Source organism: Balaenoptera physalus, assembly GCF_965194825.1.
Source record: "Balaenoptera physalus genome assembly, chromosome: 4".
Classification (NCBI taxonomy): domain Eukaryota; kingdom Metazoa; phylum Chordata; class Mammalia; order Artiodactyla; family Balaenopteridae; genus Balaenoptera; species Balaenoptera physalus.
In genome coordinates, this window is record NC_138891.1 from 71,996,202 (window position 1) to 72,018,562 (window position 22,361).

The 22,361-nt window shown below is 46.2% G+C and overlaps 1 protein-coding gene across 1 annotated transcript in view; it reads right to left on the reverse strand.

The window, feature by feature from the left end:
• The window catches only part of LOC309660384 (uncharacterized protein), a gene marked incomplete at its 5' end in the record, with an annotated part of 44,726 nt that extends 26,155 nt beyond the window's left edge, over positions 1-18,571 (reverse strand). Inside the window, 2 exons of the mRNA XM_082460976.1 lie at positions 17,278-17,327; positions 18,541-18,571. Coding sequence (XP_082317102.1) covers positions 17,278-17,327; positions 18,541-18,571 — 81 coding nt within the window. The remainder of the gene's footprint in view (positions 1-17,277; positions 17,328-18,540) is intronic.
• Positions 18,572-22,361: the final 3,790 nt, after the last annotated feature.

Consider the following 22,361-nt stretch of genomic DNA (forward strand, 5'->3'; position numbering starts at 1 on the left):
ACTCAACTGTTTTTATTTCACTTCATAATACACACCTGTTCCCCGAGTGCACTCTGCCTTTGGTTTACTGAGGAGGCTGCTGAAAAGGACAAGCAACTCTGCATCCTCCTCTCTCTCCCTTTCCTTCCGTCGTCATTTTCAGTGTGAATGATTGGTCAATATGGGGAAGTCCCATGAGTAAAAAAGGATATGATGGGGTTCTTTGGTCAGTCATGTTTCTTAGAAAACCACTATCTTCTTTCTGCATTCTTCCATTCTGGTTTGAACAGAAAGCATGGCCTCTTGGGGCCACCAGCGACTCAGTTGTAGACATAGCGCACCTACCTTGCTTTGAGTGTCACTAAACTCCCTTGACTGTGGGCCCACGGGGACTCTGTTCACCTGGGCCGTGAACAGCAAGCAAGGAATTGCAATGGACAGGCACATCGCACGCCTTTCCCTTGCTCCATCGGTTCATTGGACTTCATTTTACAAAACAAAGTTCAGAGATGAAATCATTAAGCATGTCAACACAATGACAGCAGGGCATGAAACCAAGCACAGGGCCCTTCTGAGCACAGAGTCCTGCACAACTGCACAGGTCAAGTGCCCGTGAAGCTGGTCAGAAGTCAAAGGCATCTTCGATTATTACTAGTCTAGAGGCTTTGAGGGTATGGATATGTCTCTCAGGCCTGAACTGAAGCCCAACTTCTGGACGAGTTCCAGGGCGGAACCCCTTCCTCACAACACACCCCACTGGTGAGGCTCAGAGAAGTGCCATCCCATAGGGAAGGTGAGACACCAGTACTGCTCCACTGAACAGCCATGTGCCTGTAGCTGGGTGACTTGGGGGTGAGGAAGGAAGCGGGGGGGGGGTACAAATCAGCTGGGCACAGCTAAGGTACAGTGAAAGGAGAAGTCTTGTCCAGGAAATGATATCATGCCCAGAAATTAAGGGGGAAATCCAAAATGTCACCATAATCTTGTGGTGCCCTTCTTTCTCCAAAAAATAATGTGTTTAAGCAACTCATCAGTGAAGATATCTCTCTGGCACACACATCTACATGATCTCCATTCCCAGGAATATCTGTGATAGAGTGGAAAAAGCCAGAGAGATCCAAGTTCTGGGTCACAGCTCTGATTCTTTCTTGCCGTATGATTCTGGGCAGGCCACCTAACTTCTCTGCAGCTCAGTTCTCTTAGTTGTAAACTGAGAGCAACGATTCCTCATCCAGCGGTAGGTGCCTGTGAGAATTAAACTAGACAATGGCCATAAAGTGGGGTGTAAGCTGAAAATCACTGTGTACGTGGGAAGGCGCGTTGGTATCCAGTGTATAATGGTATATATCACATACAGACCCCATCAGGAAATTTCACTCTGGGGCAGAGTGATTTACAAAGCCTTCTCAGAAGTGGAGTCAATTAAGGTCAGCTTTCTATGTTGCTAAACAACAGGGGATTCTGGGTTCAGTAACGTTGAAAGGCAGACCCAACACACCCCTTGAAACCCGGCTTTTGAGAGGGTTCAAAGGAACGCGAAACAAAAGCCTCTCTTTGTGATGTTTTCCCTCTCCCTTCATTGTCCCCTTTTACCCTCCAAGGGCCTTCGTGTAAAGAAAGGGGCTGCTAATGTGGCGAGTGGGAGTTTAAAATCGTCCTGGGCCAACAATGTTGGCACATTCTGCCCGGCCTCATTACAGAATCATCTGAAATGCTTGAGAAGTGTTTCCCACTCATTAGCATAAATAGCAGAAAAACTCTTTCACAAACAAAGCAGGTTCCATCTGCCCCCAGTATGTCCTCACCTTGACTTCAAATGGCCAGTCCCTCCCCCAGCACAATACCAGGGGCGCCGGCCTCGGAGGCCCCAAGCACCCCACTTCAGAACGGCATTCAGTGAAATATCAACACGGTAACCTGCATGTTTATTCATTGGCCGGCCCCCTCCTTTTAATGGAGTCCCTTCCCCATTGTGGCCACTTGATGCTTTCACAGACCTAAAGGGAGAGGCTTCCTTTCCAAGCTGTTGGGATCCTTAGCAACCCACACCTTGTGAGTGGGTCGACCAGGCTAATTAGGTTTGTTCTGCCTTTTTGGCCCAAGCGTACTTTGTCAGGTATTCTGCTGTGGGATTCAAGAGTCATTAATCACTCTGACCTAACGCTGACAAGGTGGCTTTTACAATGAAGTCCACTTCCTTGGTGCTGGCCGGAGCCAAGGCCAGGTCTCTTTTGCATTACACTGCAGAATAATGTACTCGCTTCTCCCCAGTCAACCTCAGGACACCTACCACAGCCCCAGTCTTGTAGGAGCCGGTGCCAGGGCCAGAGATAGCATCTATCTGTAGGCAAACTATGCTCACAGCAGCTGGGTGGAGTCGGGTTCTGGGAAGGACAGTTCATAGAACCAGATTCTAGCATGACAGAGTTGGGGTGGGGGAGGGACCTGAGTCACCATCCAAGTAACCCCACATTTTACTGAAGAAAGCACTGAGGCTCAGAGAGGGGGAGGGACTTGCGAAGGGCACACAGCGAGTCACATGGAAAGCCAAGAATAGAATGGGCATCTCACCATGCTTCAGAATCCAAATCTAAGCTTTTAAACCATTTTCAACACAATTGATACTGCTGTGTTTGGCAATTCAGAGAGCCCTGAGCCCTTGAGAAAGAAGGGAAGTCATTTTCATTCACCAAGTGCTACAACAGGCTAGGCACTGAGCTAGGTATTTTGCATGCAAATGGTTTAATTTAATTTAAATGTCATTTTGATGGAATGACAGGTGAAAGTGCTCAGCAACTATCAGTTGTCACCCAACACCACAGTTTTCCTAGGTAAGTATTATCATCCCTATCTTTTATGGATGGAAAAACAGAGACACGGAAAGTTTAGGTAATTCATTCACAGCCTATATTCTTTCCCCTGTGCCAGACTGCCTTTGGAAAAGATGAGAAGAGTTTCCTAAATCCAGGTGTTCTTGTGAACTTTCATTATTACTTATGTAAATCATAAATTAAAAGTTTAGGTCAGTCATTTAACATCAGGTTATCAGGATTTATTGTTTCCCTTTTATCTCTTAGATGTGTGATAACTTTTTCTCTGCTGATGTTTTCCTGTCTTCCTTTCTTCCTTTATCCTTTCATCAACTTAACAAACATTTATTGAGCACCTACGATGCCAAGTGCTGGGAATGCTGAGATTAAAAAGGCATGGCGGGCTTCCCTGGTGGCGCAGTGGTTGAGAATCTGCCTGCCAAAGCAGGGGACACGGGTTCGAGCCCTGGTCTGGGAAGATCCCACATGCCGCGGAGCAACTGGGCCCGTGAGCCACAACTACTGAGCCTGCGCGTCTGGAGCCTGTGCTCTGCAACAAGAGAGGCCGCGACAGTGAGAGGCCCGCGCACCGCGATGAAGAGTGGCCCCCGCTTGCCGCAACTAGAGGAAGCCCTCGCACAGAAACGAAGACCCAACACAGCCAAAAATAAATAAATAATAAATTAATTAATTTAAAAAAAAATCCTTTAAAAAAGGCCCCCTTTCTCATGAAGTTACTGGGAAAAGAGCTCCTCACAAATTCAAGAGTAAACCAAGAAAGAGGAAGACATGGATGCAGGAAGCAGGAGCTCCAACTGGGAAAGAAAGGAACCGCAGGGTGCTGCAGGGGTACCAGGAGGAACACCAGGAGTGGAGGCCCCACCCCCAGCGCTGCAGGGCAGAACTCTGGGAGGGGCTTCACACAGAGATGAGTTTGATAGAAGACCTGATCCTTCAAATAACTGTGGAGAGGATTTAGATCTTTGGCAGAGTTTGAACTTTAATTATTGCTTAATACAAAGGAAACAAAGCAGATGAAAAAATAAGATAGTTACTAACTCCAAGAAAGGAAAAATAATCACAGTTTACCAAAGGCTCCATTATAAATATAAATTTTCATAATGTTGTTAAAACAAGACAACAGGCCCAAAATGGAGTCACGTATGCTAAGTTCCATGTCACCAAACCAAGACTTAATTACAGTTCCGGTTCTCCCTGAAATGGAATCTTAAACCAGTCCATCAGGAATCGCCTGAGTAGTACTAGGCAGGTCATTTACCTGATAGCCCCTGCCATCCCTAAAAGGAACTTACGTAGTATAACTTCCTGTTTCTGCTCCTTTCTGCCTGTAAAAGTCTTTCATTTTATACAGCCTCTCAGAGCTCCTTTCTATCTGCTAGACTGGATGCTGCCTGATTCATGAATCATTGAATAGATCCAGCCAGCTCTTTAACATTTATTGGGTTGAATTTTGTTTTTAACAATGTAAACACAGAATTCTGAATAAACTACATTCGTATTTAACAATCTTGGGAGGATGTGGAATGGAAGAGGAGTGTGCAGTGTAAGGGGGGGTGGTGTCCTGGCTAGGGCAGAGAATGAAAGAGCAAAACTCATCTTTCCTAGTGGGAATTCCAGAGTCAGTGCTTAAAACTGGAAAATCAGAAGAGAAACACAAGCATATTGAAGGCAACCCTCATAGAATGATTTGACTCTCCACATAACGTGCATGTAAAACTTTGATAAATACAAAAACTAAAAAGTCATTGACTGATGTAATTTGAAAAATAGACTTTGCGTTGTTGTCTAGGGGTTAACAACATCCTTGGGAGACTGTCAGGTGAAGAAATATTTGTTGTATACCTGGGATGCTCTGGCCCTGCTGGGCTGCTGAGAGATGAGGGAAAGGAGCAGGCAGGTTACAGCCAATGCCTTGGCAGCTGCAGCTGAGAAAGGGGAGGAGTCCTGAGGGATGGGTTCCACGAACGGTGGAAGTTTGGAAGCAGAAGAAAGAGGTAGAACATTGGAGAGAGAATCCTCAGGCCCTGTCTGGTGAGGGGGACTGGACAGGACAGGTAGCCTGAGCCAGGCCCAGTTTAAATCCCAGCTTCTGTACTTACAGGTCACATGACTTTGGACAAGCTACTTAACCTCTCTGATCCTCATTTTCTACATCTAGAACAGAGAAAAATAGTCCCCCTCCCTCCCAAAAAACTTGTTGTTGGTCTAAGAACCCCCAGTAGGTTTTAGGTTTCCAGTTAAACAATAGGATCAGAAGTGTCATATTCATGTTCATTCTAGAAACATTCTTTTAAATACTGCCTATGTTCCAGCTAATACACTATATTGCTAGAGTTGCTTTTGTTTTCCTTAGCTATACAGTTTTTAAATTATTCTTATTAAACATCCTTTGACCATCTATTTATCAGTCACTTTGAATTTTCCTCGTTTAAAATATTAGCAACCCTTTTCAACTTAGTGTTAACTACAAACAAAGTAAGCATGCTTGCCTTGCTACTACTTCAGTTCAAGCACAAAGAAAGAAAGAAAGGAGAAAGGAAGGAAGGTAGGAAGGAAAGAGAGAGAAAGAAAGAAAGAAAGGAAGGAAGGAAGGAAGGAAGGAAGGGAAGGGAGAAAGAAAGGAAGAAACAAAGATAACATCTCCCACACAGTATTATTTTTAGGGTTGATTCAGACACATTTATAAAACCTCTACTAAATATTTAACACATATCAGGCACTAAATAAAAGCTAGTCCTCAAACGTATTATCAGCAGAACCCTTAAAGTCAATGTTTTTTCTTGTTTCTTTAAAGTATAGAAAATACATGCAGAGATGATCTATTCCAATCTACAGAACGACTCAAAATCAGAAAGAAATCAGCCTTACTCTGCATTTAATTCCTGAATGAAATTTCCTGGGTCTGGCTTTCAATTTGGAAAGATGCAACCAACTCATCCATTAAGGCCATTTTCCTTACACACACTTTTTTTTCTCATGTCAAATATGTTCTTAGTTTAGTCAGAAAAGTACACAGGCAGTCTGGCCTTGTGTCATTTTCCCCAGGTCCTCATCCGGTGGATCTGTCTCTCTGTGTCTCTCTCCTCAGGCCCGGGGATCCTCCTCTTCTCCCTTCCTTTCCTTCCCTCTGAGGTTCATCCTTCTGCCCAAGCTCACAAATGGAAGCCTTGCTCTCCTCCCGGCTCCACCCTTCTGTCATCAGCGTGTGCACACAGCCCTTGTCAGAGTCTGTCCCAAAGACTTGAGCCTGTTTTTCAAAAAGATTTAAGATTGCCACAACAAACAAAAATTTGACTTCGCATTAGGAAAAATTATAATCAGAGGCTGGCCTCCCAGACTTTCAGGGGGTGGAAATGGGCTCCCCAGAGGGTAGGTTGAAAAAAAATCAATATAAATGATATTTACTTGCAGTATTTTGGAGGGGAAGAGAGGGTAGAGAGAAGAAAAAAAAATCTGTCTGAACAAGAGAGGTATAATTCAGAAGCTGCCACAAGGAAAGTAGGAACCTCCAAGGACAGATCATCATTCTTTATGATTTGACAAGGTTGACGGGAGAAGTCGTGACTGGACTTGCACCTGCTCTTCGGGGAGCATGAAAACACTGCCGGCCTCGCCAAGCCCCGTTCAACAGTCCAGGGTAGGTGGAAAAGGCTTAGCAGCACTGGAAAGACCACCTTCCATAAAACCTATATAATCACTAAGCTAGGGGATCATAATTAACAGTATATCTTATAACTATAACTAACATCATATATTATTAAAATCATAGCTAATATTTATTGAGCATCTGCCATGTGTCAGACCCTGTGCTAAGTATTTGGCATGCAAATATATTTGCATATATTAAATATATTGCATATATATCCATGAAGGGGTCTCTACTACAATTTTCCCTAATTTACAGATGAGGAATGAGGCTTAAAGCGGTGGCGATTTGCCCAGGTAAAGTCAAGACTCAGACAGATGCAGATTTTCCCTGATTGCAGAGCCTCAGTCTTATGGCAGGACAATTTTTAAAGTATAAATTTGTATGCATTTTTCCTGAGTTTCCACAAGCCCTCCAAGCAGAGAGACAGTCCTGCTTCAGGGATTTCTGCAGGCAGTAAGCAACAAAGCCTGAAAGTTGAGTCTCTTGCTGTCTTTTGTAGAAGTCAAAGCACAGAGAGATGCCAGGTGTCCTGGAGGGACCTTTGAAAGCAGCCTAGGAGAGAAGAGAGATGAGAACTTTCTCCAGCCTTGGAGAGAGGTCCCTGGAGTCCTGTGTGGTCTCAGCCATTCGGGGAGGTGGCCGAGGCTCCTCGGGTTGGCTCCATGGTGCCCCAGAAAGGCCAAGCCTGGGAGGGCTGGGGGATCTCAGCCTCCCCTGGGACCCACTGGGGAGAGTGGAGGAGAGAGCCCAGTAATGACTGGGATTGAGTTCCTCCACCTGAAAGGATGGGGGCATAGAGAAAGATTTAAGATCATTTTAAACAAAATAAAGTGATATTTCTTGCACAAATAAATTTACATACCAAGACCCACACCCATCACAAAATCACACACTGAGTAGGGGAGGAATGGGCAGTCCCTCCACCTCCAACTTCTATTTGCTGCCTGTGGGGATTTCGCCAGGTGGGGTCAGGGGACTGCCATAAAAAGTTGAAAATGCCAAGTTTCACCTTCATCTGCGGCATAGAGGAAAACCAGTCTTCACACTGCAGAGAACTTTTCCCTAGCCACCCTCGGCCCAGAGATGACCCACTGAGCACATCCTCCTGGCTCCAGGAGGACCCCACGTGCCATGTACCAGGAACTGGGGGTTCTTCACTGCAATGGAGAAAGCATCTGCCCAGATGCACAGCCCACGATCAGGGACTCAGCCAGAAACCCTCCCCCAAGCCACACTGTCCCCTCCCCCAAAGCTTGAATATTTTTAATATTAAGAAAATATCTCTTTGGGGGGAGTAGGTCCATCTGACCTTACAATCCCCACAAGGTGCTCATTTATCAACTCTCATTGCATCTTTTACTTCCCCTTCCCAACACAATTTGTATGACATGCTTATTTGTGTAACTGTTTGTCTAATCTCTGTCTTCTATGTTAGAAGTTCCATGAGGAGAAGGACTGTGCCTTGTCCTTTGCTGTATTCCTAGCATGTCATACAGTTTTTGGAGCTCAGTAGGTGCTCGGCTATGACTTCCTGAATAAACATGGAGCAATCACAGGTGGCCAAAACCTTAGTGATCAGCTAGCCCAAGGCTCTGAGAGGCTAAGGCCCAGAGGGGTTGAAACACTTGCCTGAGATTTCAAACTTGGTTGAAAAAAATCCAAGGACTCCGGGCAGACCTTTGAGTGACTTTCTTCTTTTTTGACTCTAGGATCTTCAGTCTCTAAATTTATCATGGTTGAACCAAGACCAAATCCTGGACCACCTGTCCAGTCACCCATCCTCATCCTTTCTTTATGCTCTTAAGCTCCCCCATTACAATATTATCTTAGGCTTCACCTACCTATATTTTGGATGCCCTCTGTCCCTACAGTGTCTCGGTCTTCCCAAGACCTGAAAAAAAAGTTGACCTTTCTTCTTGCAAAGAGTTTTGGGGTTTTTTTTGTTTTTTTTGTTTTTTTTAAATTTATATTTATTTTTGGCTCTGTTGGGTCTTCGTTTCTGTGTGAGGGCTTTCTCTAGTTGCAGCAAGCGGGGGCCACTCTTCATCGTGGTGCGCAGGCCTCTTACTTCACGGCCTCTCTTGTTGCGGAGCACAGGCTCCAGACGCGCAGGCTCAGTAGTTGTGGTTCACGGGCCTAGTTGCTCCGCGGCATGTGGGATCCTCCCAGACCAGGGCTTGAACCCGTGTGCCCTGCATTGGCAGGCAGATTCTCAACCACTGTGCCACCAAGGAAGCCCCAAGAGTTTTGCTTTTTAATATGAGATTAAAGGCTTAAAACTTGTCCTTATTCAACAGATATTCACTGAATACCTATAAATATGGACCCTGTTCTAGAGTAGGGGCTGCAGCAATAAGCAATATAAGCCTTCATGACGCATACATTCTGCTGGGAAGACAGATAATAAAGGTAATCTAATGAGTAAAATAATTTCCAATAGTGAAAAGTGCTATGAAGAAAATAAACATGGTAAGGACTTAGAGACTGGAGGGGTGGGCTATTTTTGATCAAGAGTTAGAGAAGACTTCTGTGAGAAGGACATATTTAAGTTAAACCTGAATAATAAGAAAAAGTCAGCCTGCAGAGTTCTTGGGGAAGGTATTTCGGACTTGACTACTGCAATGGTCCTGAGGACCCAGCCAGTTGCTGAGCAGAGTAAACAAAGCTTGCAAGAAGTCCGTGAGGCGGGCAAAGGGCAGATCCCATAGAGTCTCGTAGGCCACCGAGGAAGACTGAATTTTATTCTTTGGCATCAGGAAGCCATTAGAGGTTTTTAAGTTGGGGAGTGTTATGATCTTTTCACATTTCAGATGACCAAAAAGACTTGGCTGCCAAGTAGAACAGCAGCAGGGAGACAAACTTATAGGCTACTGCAGTGGTCCAACTAAGAGAGGAGGGTTCAAAGACTAGGCCGACAGCAGTGGAAACTGTGAGAAGTGACTGGACTTGGGATGTAATTTGGAGACAGAGCTGACATGAGTTACTGCTGGATTGGATGTGGGCTGTGAAGGAAAGAGATGAAATAAACATGACTCGTAAATTTTGGCTTGAGAAGAGGTGAATGGTGGTACATTTCCCAATATAGAGAAGATTGGGTAAGAAGCAAGTTCGTAGGGGTGGAGGTAACCAAGAATTGATTTTAAATGCTTTAAGTTCAAGAGGTCTATTAGACAGCCCATGGAGATGCCAATTAAGCAACCAGGTGTGCAGTCCAAGGAATATACAATAATCAAGGAATTTCTGAAATCTAACAAGAAGACTTGGGCCAAGGCTGGGGGTAGGGAATGGGAAAGGAGAGACTCCTAGTTCTTCTTAAGTCTCACCACCCAGCCATTTATAGGTGACACTCCCCAGTGGTTTCTATACACGAACCTCTTTAACTTAGTCTTCCAGGAAAAGGGCCCAGGTCTAATGTCTCAGCTGCAGGGATTGGGGGTTAATTTCACAGCAGATGTCTAATGAATGGCTTAGCATTTCTGAACTGTGAAGGTTTACCATTACGTCAATGAACTGGGGAACAACTGCAATTCAAAACTTTTCTTTAATTAGTGAAAATGTATGTTCTTTCTTAATCCCACTGTCTACAAGGACAGCCCGCAACTGTGGGGCCAGTTCGGGAAGCGCCTGTTGCGAGGCTCCTCGTTAGGTGCTGCAATAAATGTTCTTATTCTTAAAACTGCTTAGAATTGGGTCTTCCCTTCCCTTCCTTCCATATACTTAGGTTTCCCACGCAGCTCACCCCTTCACGCATTAAGAACTCCTTTGTTCTAACCACTCCACTTATCCATTCATCCTGCCATGTACTGGGCACTCAGTAAAACATGGTGAAGAAATAGACCGTCCTGGTGGTGCCCGTCTTCGTGGGTCTAAGAGTATGGTGTGGAGACAGACTTTATGCAGGTAAATGACTAAACGTATCATTACAAATTGTGACCAGTGCACCTCTGCTGGGAAAGGAAGGTGAGCTAGGAGAAGACAGCCTTCGGATCTGATCATCTGAGAAGGCGTCTCTGAGGAGGTGACATTTAAACTGAGACCCAAAGGATGAGAAGGATCCAGATGTGGAAGAGAGGGCAGTGGAGCATTTCAACAGGGGGGAACAAGCAAAGTGCTATGTGCTTCCATCTCCTCCATCTCCATCTAAACAGAAGCTCCTGCACATCACATATCCTCTTCCTTCTGACTTAGTGTCACCGCTCTGAATCTGAATGATCTTAGGACCCAGGAGATGGAAGGGATGTTTGAGCCCCTTCACTAAGCATCCCATGGTTGCCATATCCTGAGTGCCACCAGCACCAACCAGCCAGACCCCAACACCTGTGTGCCATTTACAAAGCTTTTAAGCAATCCTGTTCTTGCCCTCGAGCAAATAAAACCAAGAACAATAAAGTTCCTTCCCCTTGGAGTTTGTCCAGGAAGGCTTTTTTTTTTCCTTTGCTTTTTTTGGATGCACCTTTAGATTCCCCTTCTGAGGGGAATGAGATTAATGCTGGGAAATAGTACTCAAGGTTTCCTTCGTACTGTTTCTCCTACCCTCCCTGGTGGCTGATCCTGGTCAGGGAAGCTGGCCTTCAGAAACCAGTGTCAATTCCGGGGATCCAGAGTCAGGCAAACCTTGATAGCCTTATTTAAAAATCAATCAGAGAAAGATTTCAACTTGTTTTGGTAAGACATCACCATGGCATGATGGTGATGTAGACAGACAGACCTGGGTTTGAATTTAGATTCAGCACTATGACTTTGGGTACGTCACTTAATCTCTCCAAGCCTCAGTTTCCTCATCTATAAAGTAAAGATCATAATTTCTACCTTATAAGAATTAACCTCGATCATCCATGAAAGGCACCCAGCCTGACATGTAGTCGATACTCAGGAAATGTTGTGTCCCTTCCTTTCAAGGCCTGGCTCTTCAGTTGGCTAATTACATCTTTTGAGGCATTCACATGGGGTTACAGCCAGTGCCCCTTTGAGAACATTTCAATTACAGGTGCCTAAGTGGCGCCTTCTCAGCTGGAAATTTGTAATTAAATCAGCAATGGCCGCAGGCTGCTCAGGTGTGTCAGAACAGCTCCCATCCAGCTCACCTTTCCTCCTAGCTACCCCATCAAGTCAAGTCCAAAGTCAAGGGGAGCTATAGGAATAAAAATCCTTTAACACTTATCAAATATTGAGCAGTTTGCAAAGTGATCTTACCCTCAGGGCAACATTGGTGCTGGCGTTATTATTGTCCCATTACAACGGGAAGGAGGAAATTGAGGTCTAGAAAAGGGAAGCGATGTACTCAAAGTCTCAGAAGCTGCAATGCCAAGTCTTTGACTAAAAATCCAGTGCTCCTGCCACACAGCCGCATCCTGACAAGGGCAATTTTGTCCTTTGGTGGAAAAGTTCACTACCAGCAACTGTCCTGACTCTTGATCAGCAGCAAAGAATCCGCCCCCTAGATTGCCCTTCCTGCCCCATGCCCTCCCTTGCTCCGGTTCTGGCAGCTTTCTTAGACCGAGGTCAATTGCTTACTCTCTGGTATGGAAGAGTCCGGCTTTATTCTAGGGCTCTGACTTGCATTTCTCATCTCTGGCAATGTGCAATGACAGGTGATAACAGGCCACTTTGGAACCCTCTCACCAGAACTTGTGACCTTTCCTCTAAGGCAGGTATGGGAAGAATCAGTCTGACTTTGATCTGAACCTGGTTCTGGTGATGGCTTGAGGGTAATGGGCACTGGGTCATGTAACCCACCCACTTACCCAAGGCTGACACAGGTAAATTAAGGGCCACTCTGTTGTGCCTTCAGGAAAGGACCCAAACTGAAGAAATGGGAAATAAAACTCCATCCTCAGAAAGCCAGGATGGAACTCAAGCAAAGCTCTAATATTTGCCTTAATTTCTCCAAAATAGAAGACAAGGGTCAGAGCTGGCAGAACTCTTCTGATTCAATGATCTCATTTCACACAGTGGGAGACTGGGGAATGGAGAGGAAAGTGGCCCATTGGAGGCCATACGGCTATGCGAAGCAGGGCTAGGCCCCAGGCCCCAGGACTCCCAGTTCTTTTTTCTTACTGAATCATGCAGTTCACTCAAGAGCCCTAAGCATATTCGATCTGGGTGATCCAGCTGATCTCTACCCCACCGCTTCCCTGCCTCGACCCGCCACTCCCAGAAGGTTTACACTGCAGTGGATGCATGTCATGAACTTGGATGATGTGGACCTATGCTATGAGATACTGATCCAGGGAGAGCTGTTTCCAACAAGGGCTATCCAAGCAGCCCTCAGCTGGGAGTGACCACCACATAAAACCTGCCCAGTGAAGCAGGAGGAAAAGATTTGCATACACCTGGGTGAAACCGAGGATTCATGGGATAAGCTTTTGAGTCTTCCCAGCTTGTGGGATCTGCTGAGACAGGATGATGGAAGGACAGACAGAAGCTGGTTCTTGTTTTCAGTAACTGTGCTCACCCTTCACCTCCTTCTCCACCACCATCACTTCCCACACCACCTCTTTACTTCCTTTTCCACTTCCTTTATATACACCATCACAACCAACTCCACCACAACCACCACCACCATCACCAACACCATCATAACCATCACCACCACCACCACCACCATCATAACCATCACCACCACCACAACTATCATAACCACCACCACCATCATAACCACCACCACCACCATCTCCACCACCATCATAACCATCACCACCACCTCCACCACCACCATGACCACCACCATCACCATCATAACCATAACCACCACCACCACCTCCACTACCACCAGCACCATCACCATCATAACCACCACCACCATCATAACCACCACCTCCACCACCATGACCACCACCTCCTCCACCACCACCACCACCATCACCATCATAATCATCACCACCACCACCACCATCATAACCATCACCACCACCATCATAATCATCACCACCACCACCACCATCATAACCATCACCACCACCACCACCATCATAACCATCACCACCACCACCACCACCTCCATCACCATCATAATCATCACCACCACCACCATCACCACCTCCACCACCACCACCACCATCATAACCATCACCACCACCACCATTACCACCTCCACCACCATCACCACCACCACCACCACCACCTCCACCACCATCACAACCAACACCACCACCTCCATCACCACCACCACCATCACAACCATCACCACCACCTCCACCACCACCACCACCACCATCATAACCATCACCACCTCCACCACCACCACCGCCATCATAACCATCACCACCACCACCATCACCATTACCACCATTACCCCCTCCACCACTACCTCCACCTCCACCACCACCATCACCACCTCCACCACCACCTCCACCATCACCACCATCACCATCTCCACCACCACTGCCATTACCACCATTATCACCTCCACCACCACCTCCACCTCCACCACCACCACCACCATCACCACCTCCACCACCACCTCCACCACCACCTCCACCACCACCACCTCCTCTACCACCATCACCACCTCCACCACCACCACCTCCACCACCAGCACCATCACCACCTCCACCAGCATCACCACCACCTCCACCAGCATCACCACCACCTCCACCACCACCTCCTCTACCACCATCACCACCTCCACCACCACCACCTCCACCACCAGCACCATCACCACCTCCACCAGCATCACCACCTCCACATCCACCACCATCACCACCACCTCCACCACCACCTCCACCACCAGCACCATCACCACCTCCACCACCTCCACCACCAGCACCATCACCACCTCCACCAGCATCACCACCACCTCCATCAGCATCACCACCACCTCCACCACCACCACCACCTCCTCTACCACCATCACCACCTCTACCACCACCACCTCCACCACCAGCACCATCACCACCTCCACCAGCATCACCACCTCCACCACCAGCACCATCACCACCTCTACCACCACCTCCTCTACCACCATCACCACCTCCACCACCACCACCTCCACCACCAGCACCATCACCACCATCACCACCTCCATCACCACCTCCACATCCACCACCATCACCACCACCTCCACCACCACCTCCACCACCAGCACCATCACCACCTCCACCTCCACCACCATCGCCACCACCATCGCCACCACCATCACCACCACCTCCACCTCCACCACCACCTCCTCTACCACCATCACCACCTCCACTTCCACCACCAGCCCCATCACCACCATCACTACCTCCACCTCCACCACCAGCCCCATCACCACCATCACCACCTCCACTACAACCACCACCTCCTCTACCACCATCACCACCTCCACCACCACCTCCTCTACCACCATCACCACCTCTACCACCACCACCTCCACCACCACCACCACCTCCTCTACCACCATCACCACCTCCACCTCCACCACCATCACCACCACCTCCACCACCACCTCCACCTCTACCACCATCACCACCACCACCACCTCCACCTCCACCACCATTGCCACCACCATCACCACCACCTCCACCACCACCACCACCACCTCCTCTACCACCATCACCACCTCCACCTCCACCACCAGCCCCATCACCACCACCACCTCCACCACCACCTCCACTACAACCACCACCTCCTCTACCACCATCACCACCTCCACCACCACCACCTCCACCACCAGCACCATCACCACCATCACCACCTCCACCACCACCTCCACCACCACCATCACCACCTCCTCTACCACCATCACCACCTCCACCACCACCTCCACCACCACCATCACCATCACCATACCCTGCACCCCCTCCTCCACATCCTTCACCACCACTGCCTCTACTCCCACCATGACCATATCCTTCACCTCCTCCTCCACTACCTCCATTACCTCTCTCACCTTCACCACCAAACCACCTCGTCTACTTTCTCCTTCACTACCTCTATAGCCACTTCATCCTCCATTTCTTCAACACCATCATCACTATGACCACCCAGCTCCTGCACCCGCTCCGCCTGCTCTACCCGCATCTCTTCACACCAACACCAGTACCATCCCTACCACCTCCAGCTCCCCTTCCTCCTCACCACTACCTCCTTTATTGCCTGTACCCCTACACCACCACAAGCAGCTTCACCACTACCTTATCTATAGCATTAAAATAGGTCTCCTACCAAATATGCTTCTGAGATCTTAATGCTTTCAAAGTCAAACAGGCGATCAGTATTTGAATCTATAGCCAGAGTCACTGAGATTCATCTCACATTTGAAATAAACCAGGATTAACTCCCTCTCTTCCTGCTTATTTTGAAACTGCTTATCTGAACACACACACACACACACACACACACACACACACACACTCACCATCTCTCTCTCTCTCTCTCACCAGAGGACCATAGGTACTCTGAAATGAAGCAGACAATGGTGGCCTTGTTGCAGGAGCCTGATATTAATAGACTATTCCTTTTGATTTCAGCCTGGAAACATTGGCAGCAAACCAATGTGAGGAAAGAAGGGCTGTGTAGCAAGAGTTTAAAAAAGAGATGAAGAAAAACCCCAACCCAGCTTTGATCACAGGGGTCTAAAGATGAATTGTGGTCATTTCACAGGTCTCTGGGTGGAGGTTAATGTCATTTTGAAACAAGGAAACTGAGTTAAAAAAAAAAAAAGAAAGAAAACCGAGAAGAGGTGCACTTTCTGATGGAACAGGGCCCCCACGCCAGAGGATCAAAGCTGCTCGCTATGCAGAGAATGAAGGATTATTCACTTTCTATTTTTTCACGCCTGCAGCACACATGGGGATCTAATTGGTCAGGATGCGAAATACAGACAGGCAGCCGCAGCAGCAGGGCAGAGCCCGAAGGGGGAGGCGAATGCTTTCTGCAGCTGCAAACCATTAAGGGCAAGCTCACCCCCATGCGCCACTTTAATTGCTCTTCTGTGTGTTTCCTCAGCTCACAGCCACTAATGTCTACTTCCCAGTCTTTCTGATCTCAGAGGTGATGAGCTTGACGGCTGTCAGGCCTGCCGGGGTCAGAGAAGGCGAGAGACACATCTCTGGAGAGTGAGGGCGGGACCGCTGGGCTGGAAGAAGCGTGAGTGCCCGGCAGGAACTCGGCAGGCTCTGCCCAGCCTCATACTTGTTCTTGCTCCTTGGGGTCTTGGGGTATAAAGCCAAGGATCTCTCTCGGTGTGGTGTTGTCTTGGTTCTGACCCATTACAGCAGGGGAGACAAAATAAAAAACCCCACCACTGTGCAGTGTCTGACCTCAGGCCCGTCACTCAACCTCTCTGACCCTTCATTTCCTCGCGTTTGAAATGGGGTGTGTGCCTAACAGCACCCTGAGGATTACATGACGTCGTGAAATGCTCATCAGGGAAGGGAAGTCCCTGTTGGTTGGTATCACCTCCACTGGAAACTTCTCTGCCAGCCTCTTGATCTACTTTAGGGCTGAGTCCCACAAGTCCTCCTTTCAGCCCTTCTCAGTGCCCCTCACTGGTGAAAGCCGCACTGACCCTCCAGGTCTGCAGGAGGGCAGAGCCCCCGCCATGCTGAACACCACCTGTCACTCATTCTGGCTCCCGTCTTTCCTCTCTTAGATGTTATCCTTAGCCACACCCTCCTGGCTGGCTCTGCCGCCTCCAGCCCTTCCCTGCCTCCCCTTCCCCCCGCCCCCATTTCAACCACCACTGACCTACACATATGAAGCTACAGAATGCAAGCCCAGCCATTCACTTCTCTGCTGAAAACTCTCTGGCAGCTCGCTGTTCTGTTCTTGTGCTGTCCCTTAGCGGGGAATGCCTTCACCCTTTCTTGGTCTGACCCATCCTTTAAGACTCACCTGAATTATTATCTCCTCTAGGTGGCCACCCTCATGCAGGATGATGGCCTCTGCTCAGCGTATTTGTGCGTTCACAGTGCTCTGTCGTTGACCACATTGGATTAGAATCATTGAGTCATTCCTCTGCTTGAAGGTGTCTGTCTCTTCCACTGGAGTGTGAGTTTTTGGGGAACAGGCCTGCATCTTAATTCATCTTTATACTCCCAGCCTGTGGCATGGCTAGCAGAGTGCCTGGAATATAACAGGTACTCGATAAATGTATTTATGGCTTTCAACTGTTATTTATTTGTCTCTCTGCCTAAACGACCCAATTAAGTTGAAAGCATTTGGTGAGATGGAGATGCGTCTGATTCATTTTGTATTCTGCAGAATGCCCAGCACACAGCAGAGACTCAAGAAACAACAGCTAGTTCTGCTGCGTCCGACTTGCTCAGGGCTCTTTCCTCAACATCTAGAACAGAAATTTGCACGCAGGTGCTCAATACATATATTTTGAATGGATATGCAGACTAAAAATTGTCGCTCGCCATCTGGTTCCATAAGAATGAAGTCACTAGTCGCTGCAGTCGTTAACCTTCAACACACCCTGAAAGGAGTTCAGGGCAGAGATCAGGAATGAGGCACTCTGTGCTCTGGGAAAAACTGGCAGAGCAGGCCTTCAGATAGTTAGATATTTTCAGGGGAAGATTTTATGAGCCCAATTTCTTGCATTTTCTCATATCTAGAAAAGCACTAAAATCATTAACATCTGCTTCTCAAAATTAGCAGTGACCCTGTGCCAACATGTGTACTTGATTGCACGTCTCCCCCTTCACCAAAATCACATATACACTGATCCCACCCCCACCTCTTTGGAGCAGTTCCTCAGAGCTATCTGAGAGGCTGTCTCCCGGGCTATGGCCCTCATTTTGCCCCAAATAAAACTTAACCCACAGCTCTCATGTCGTGCATCTTTTTTCAGTCAACAGATGAATAGTGTGGCATTGTAGGAAAAACACCTGTCCTGGTTAGAAGGCCTGAGTTCTAGTCAGAGGCAACAAACTCAAACTTAATGAGGCCAAAAGAGAACTTCTGATTTTCTCCAAAACTCAACTCCTCACCCCAACTCCCAGCAAACATTCCCCCATCTTGATAAATGGTACCAAAGCATCCAGTTACTCAGGCCAAAATCTAGAAGTAATATTTGATTCATCTATTTTCTTCACATCTCACATGCAATCCACTAACAAGTCCTTCAAGCTCTACTTCCAAAATATATCCAACCTCTGACCATCACCTTTACAGCCACCACCATAATTCAAGCTGCCATCATCTTGACCTTGCAATCGGTCTCCCTGCCCCAACACACACACGCACATAAACACATACACACACATACCCCCTTTTCATTTCATCACCTTGATCTTTTTTGTATCACTCCAATACCTTCCCACTTTACTTAGAATAAAATCTAAACTTCTAATTGCAGTCTACAAACCACACACAATGTAGCCCTGCCCCCGTCTCTAGATTCCTCTCCTCCTTGCTCATCTCCTTCCAACCACACTGGTCCTTCTACAATTCCTGGAATATTATGGATTATTCTTACTTCAGAACTTACTCCCTCTACCTCAAAATCTCTTCCCCCAATATTCCCACTCTTAGCTCAAATGTCACCACTAGGCCTTCACCAACCCTAGGTGTGATGATTCATTTTACTTGTGAACTTGACTATGCTACAGGGTGTCCAGATATTTGGTCGAACATTATCTTGGATGTTTCTGTGAGGGTATTTTTGGATGAGATTCACATTTGAATGGGTGGGCCAAGTGAAGCAGAATGCCCTCCCCAATGTGGGTGGCCCTTATCCAATTGCTTGAAGGTCTGAATAGAATGAAAAGGCTGACCTCCACTGGGTAAGAGGGAATTTCCTCCCGCCTGACTGCTTAAGCTGGGATATCTGTCTTTTTTCACCTTTGGACTTGAACTGAAGCCTTGGCTCTTCTTGGATTTGGAACCTGCCAGCTTTCAGGGAGGAACTCACATCACCAGCTCTCCTGGTCCTTAGGCCTTCAGACTCAGACTGGAACTACCCCATCAGTTCTGTGGGTTTCCAGCTTGCTGACTGCAGGTCTTGGGACTCTCCAGCCTCCATAATCTCATGAGCAAATTCCCTATAATAAATAAATTATAAAAGTTTTAGAAGAAAAAAATAGGTGTAGATCTTTGCAACCTTCGCCTAGGCCATGGAGTCTTAGATATGATACCAAAAGAATAAATAACCAAAGGAAAAAACAGATAAATTGGACTCCATCAAAATTTAAAACTTTTGTGCATCAAAGGACACTATCAAGAAAGTGAAAAGACAACTCACAGAACAGGAGAAAATATTTGAATTTTCTGCATATTATCTGATAAGGAATTTCATCCAGAATATAAAAACAACTTTTAGGTTTAATAATAAAAATTACACAATTTTAAAATAGGCAAAGAATTTGAATAGACATTTCTTCAAAGAAAATATACAGAGGACCAATTAGCACATGAAAAGATGCTTAACACTTACTAGGATGGCTAGTGAAAAGCAAACAAACAGAAATTAATAAGAGATTGCAAAGATATAAAGAAACTGGGAACCTCATACATTGATGGTGGGAATGTAAAATGGCAATTGCTCAAAAAGTTAAGCAGAGTTACCATACGACCCAGCAATTCCAGTCCTAGGTATATCTCCAAGATTACTGAAAATATATGTCCACACAAAAACTTGTACATGAGTGTTCATAGCAACATTATTCATAATAGCAAAAAATAGTGGAAATAGCCAAAATGTCCATCAACTGATGAACGGATAAACAAAATGTGGTACATCTATACAGTAGAATATGATTTGGCCATAAAAAGGAATGAAGTACTGCTACATGCTACAATATGGATGAACCTTGAAAATATGTTAAGTGAAGCCAGACACAAAAGACCATATATTGTATGATTCCATTTACATGAAGTGTTCAGAATAGGTAAATCCATAGAAATAGAAAGTAGATTAGTGGTTGCCAGGGGCTAGAGGGTAGGAGGATTGGGTACAGGATTTATTTGGGGGTTAATAAAAATGCTCTAGAATTAAATAGCAGTGATAGTTGTATAACTGTGAATATACTAAAACCTACTGAATTGTATACTTTAGAAAGTGAATTTGATGGTAGGTGAATTTTATCTCAGTAAAGCAGTTATTTAAAAAGTGTTCATTATTATTATTGTTTATACTAGTAAAAAGGAGATATTCAAAATGTCGTTTTATAAAAAAAGTTGTTATAATGAATCTATTTGACAGAATATTGTACACTCATTCAATTATATCTATAAAATTTTATAATACTATATAGAATGATTATGAGATAATATTAAGTAAGGTATAATCAAACTATTATATATTTTTTTAATCATATCACTCTGACTTTTTCTTTAAAGTCTGGATGAAAACCCCAAACTTTTAACAAATGTTGGCTCTAGGTAGTGAGATTTGAAAAATTTATTCTTCTTGTTTCTACTTTTCTGTATTTCCTAAGCTTTCTTTAAATAACGCCTATTTTTTATAATAAAAATATATTTTAAAAATGCCATAACTGTAGTAGTTAGTTACAGTGTCAGAGTTTCAGCTTCCAGGAAGAGAGCAGAGTGCAGCCTGTCCCAGGGACACAAGCCCAGAGCACCAGTGGGTGACACACAGCGCTGACACGGATGAGTCCAGACCTGGCTGACCCGGGGCCAGGGCGGGGGCCGGGCAGCATCTTTACAGGCTGGAAGCCTCTTCTTTTCCTGTTTTAAGTGGTGCTCAGTTTTTAGAACCCCATTGTCATTTTGAAAGCGGCATGAACGCACAGGTCCCCAGGCCTGCATCTTTCCTTTGTCTGCGCTCTCCCCCCACTATTTATTTCCTTTTCCATCTCGCAGTGGCCGCCCTTCAGGCAGTGACAACAGCGATGTTGTTACAGGTGTTAGCTCACTCTGGTCTCATTTGCTCTGGCAAGAAGTCTGGTCGGATCAAATGCCCCTGTGGAAACTCAGCTGAATTGTCTTCATTTTCTATCATTTTATTTTAACATCCCAGCAGTCCCCGCCTGTCAGGGTCTCTGCCGGCAATTCAGCCATTCATCAATTTAAAGTATGGCCATACGGCTCTGGACAGCATCCAACCCCACAGAAGAAATCACTTCTTTCCTTTCCATTTTTCTTTCGAAGCAAGAAAGAATCTGCTCATCTGGACACAGGGATACTGACTTTTGAGTCAATTTAGGAAGCTGCTTTTAGGTAATAATACTCAGTATTTCAGTCACAAGCCAAACAATTACCCCATGTAATTACTGGTGCCATCGAGAAACCGGTAAAGTCATCTTTTTATTTAATAGTAATTGTACATATTTATTTAATTAATCATATTTCTCATTTAATAATAATAGTAACATTTATTCCACGACAGGACTTCTCTTGTATTAACTCATATAACTCTCCTTACAGCCCATAGTATCCCCATTTTGTAGATGAGGAAACTGAGGCACAGAGAGTTTCATTGACTTGCTGAAGTTTCCACAGCTGTTATTGGTGGAGGTGGGATTTGACCTCCAGCAGTCTGGGTGTAGGTTCTATGCTCTTAATCGCTGCAATTCTCAGCCTTTCAATGAGAGTCATAGTAGCTTACCACTCGGCCAGGAAAAAGGGTAGCCAGACTAAAGGATTAAGTGAGCATTAGAACTAAATTAAGTACTTTTTCAGGAAGACCAAGTTTTGCTGGAGTCAGGGTGATCTTGCTCCAAGTTGGTTTCATCCCCTAGTAGGAACTCAGTGGCATGCTGTAGGGTGAAGCAGAAAAGAGACAAGGACACAAGTCGTCTCTCGTCGGCTAGGCCTAGCCATGCAGGGAAGACAAGATGGTGTCCGATGGGGGACCGCACTGACCTCCAGTGGGAAAGCCACTGTTTGCTAGAACGCCTCCACCTTGGAGGAGAGAGACACTGAGCCGCACCAGACAGCCAGTGGGGTACTGGTCCCATCTCAGGGCGTGGGAAAGACACCCTGGAGGACAGCCCACTGCTGGGCTAGGAGGT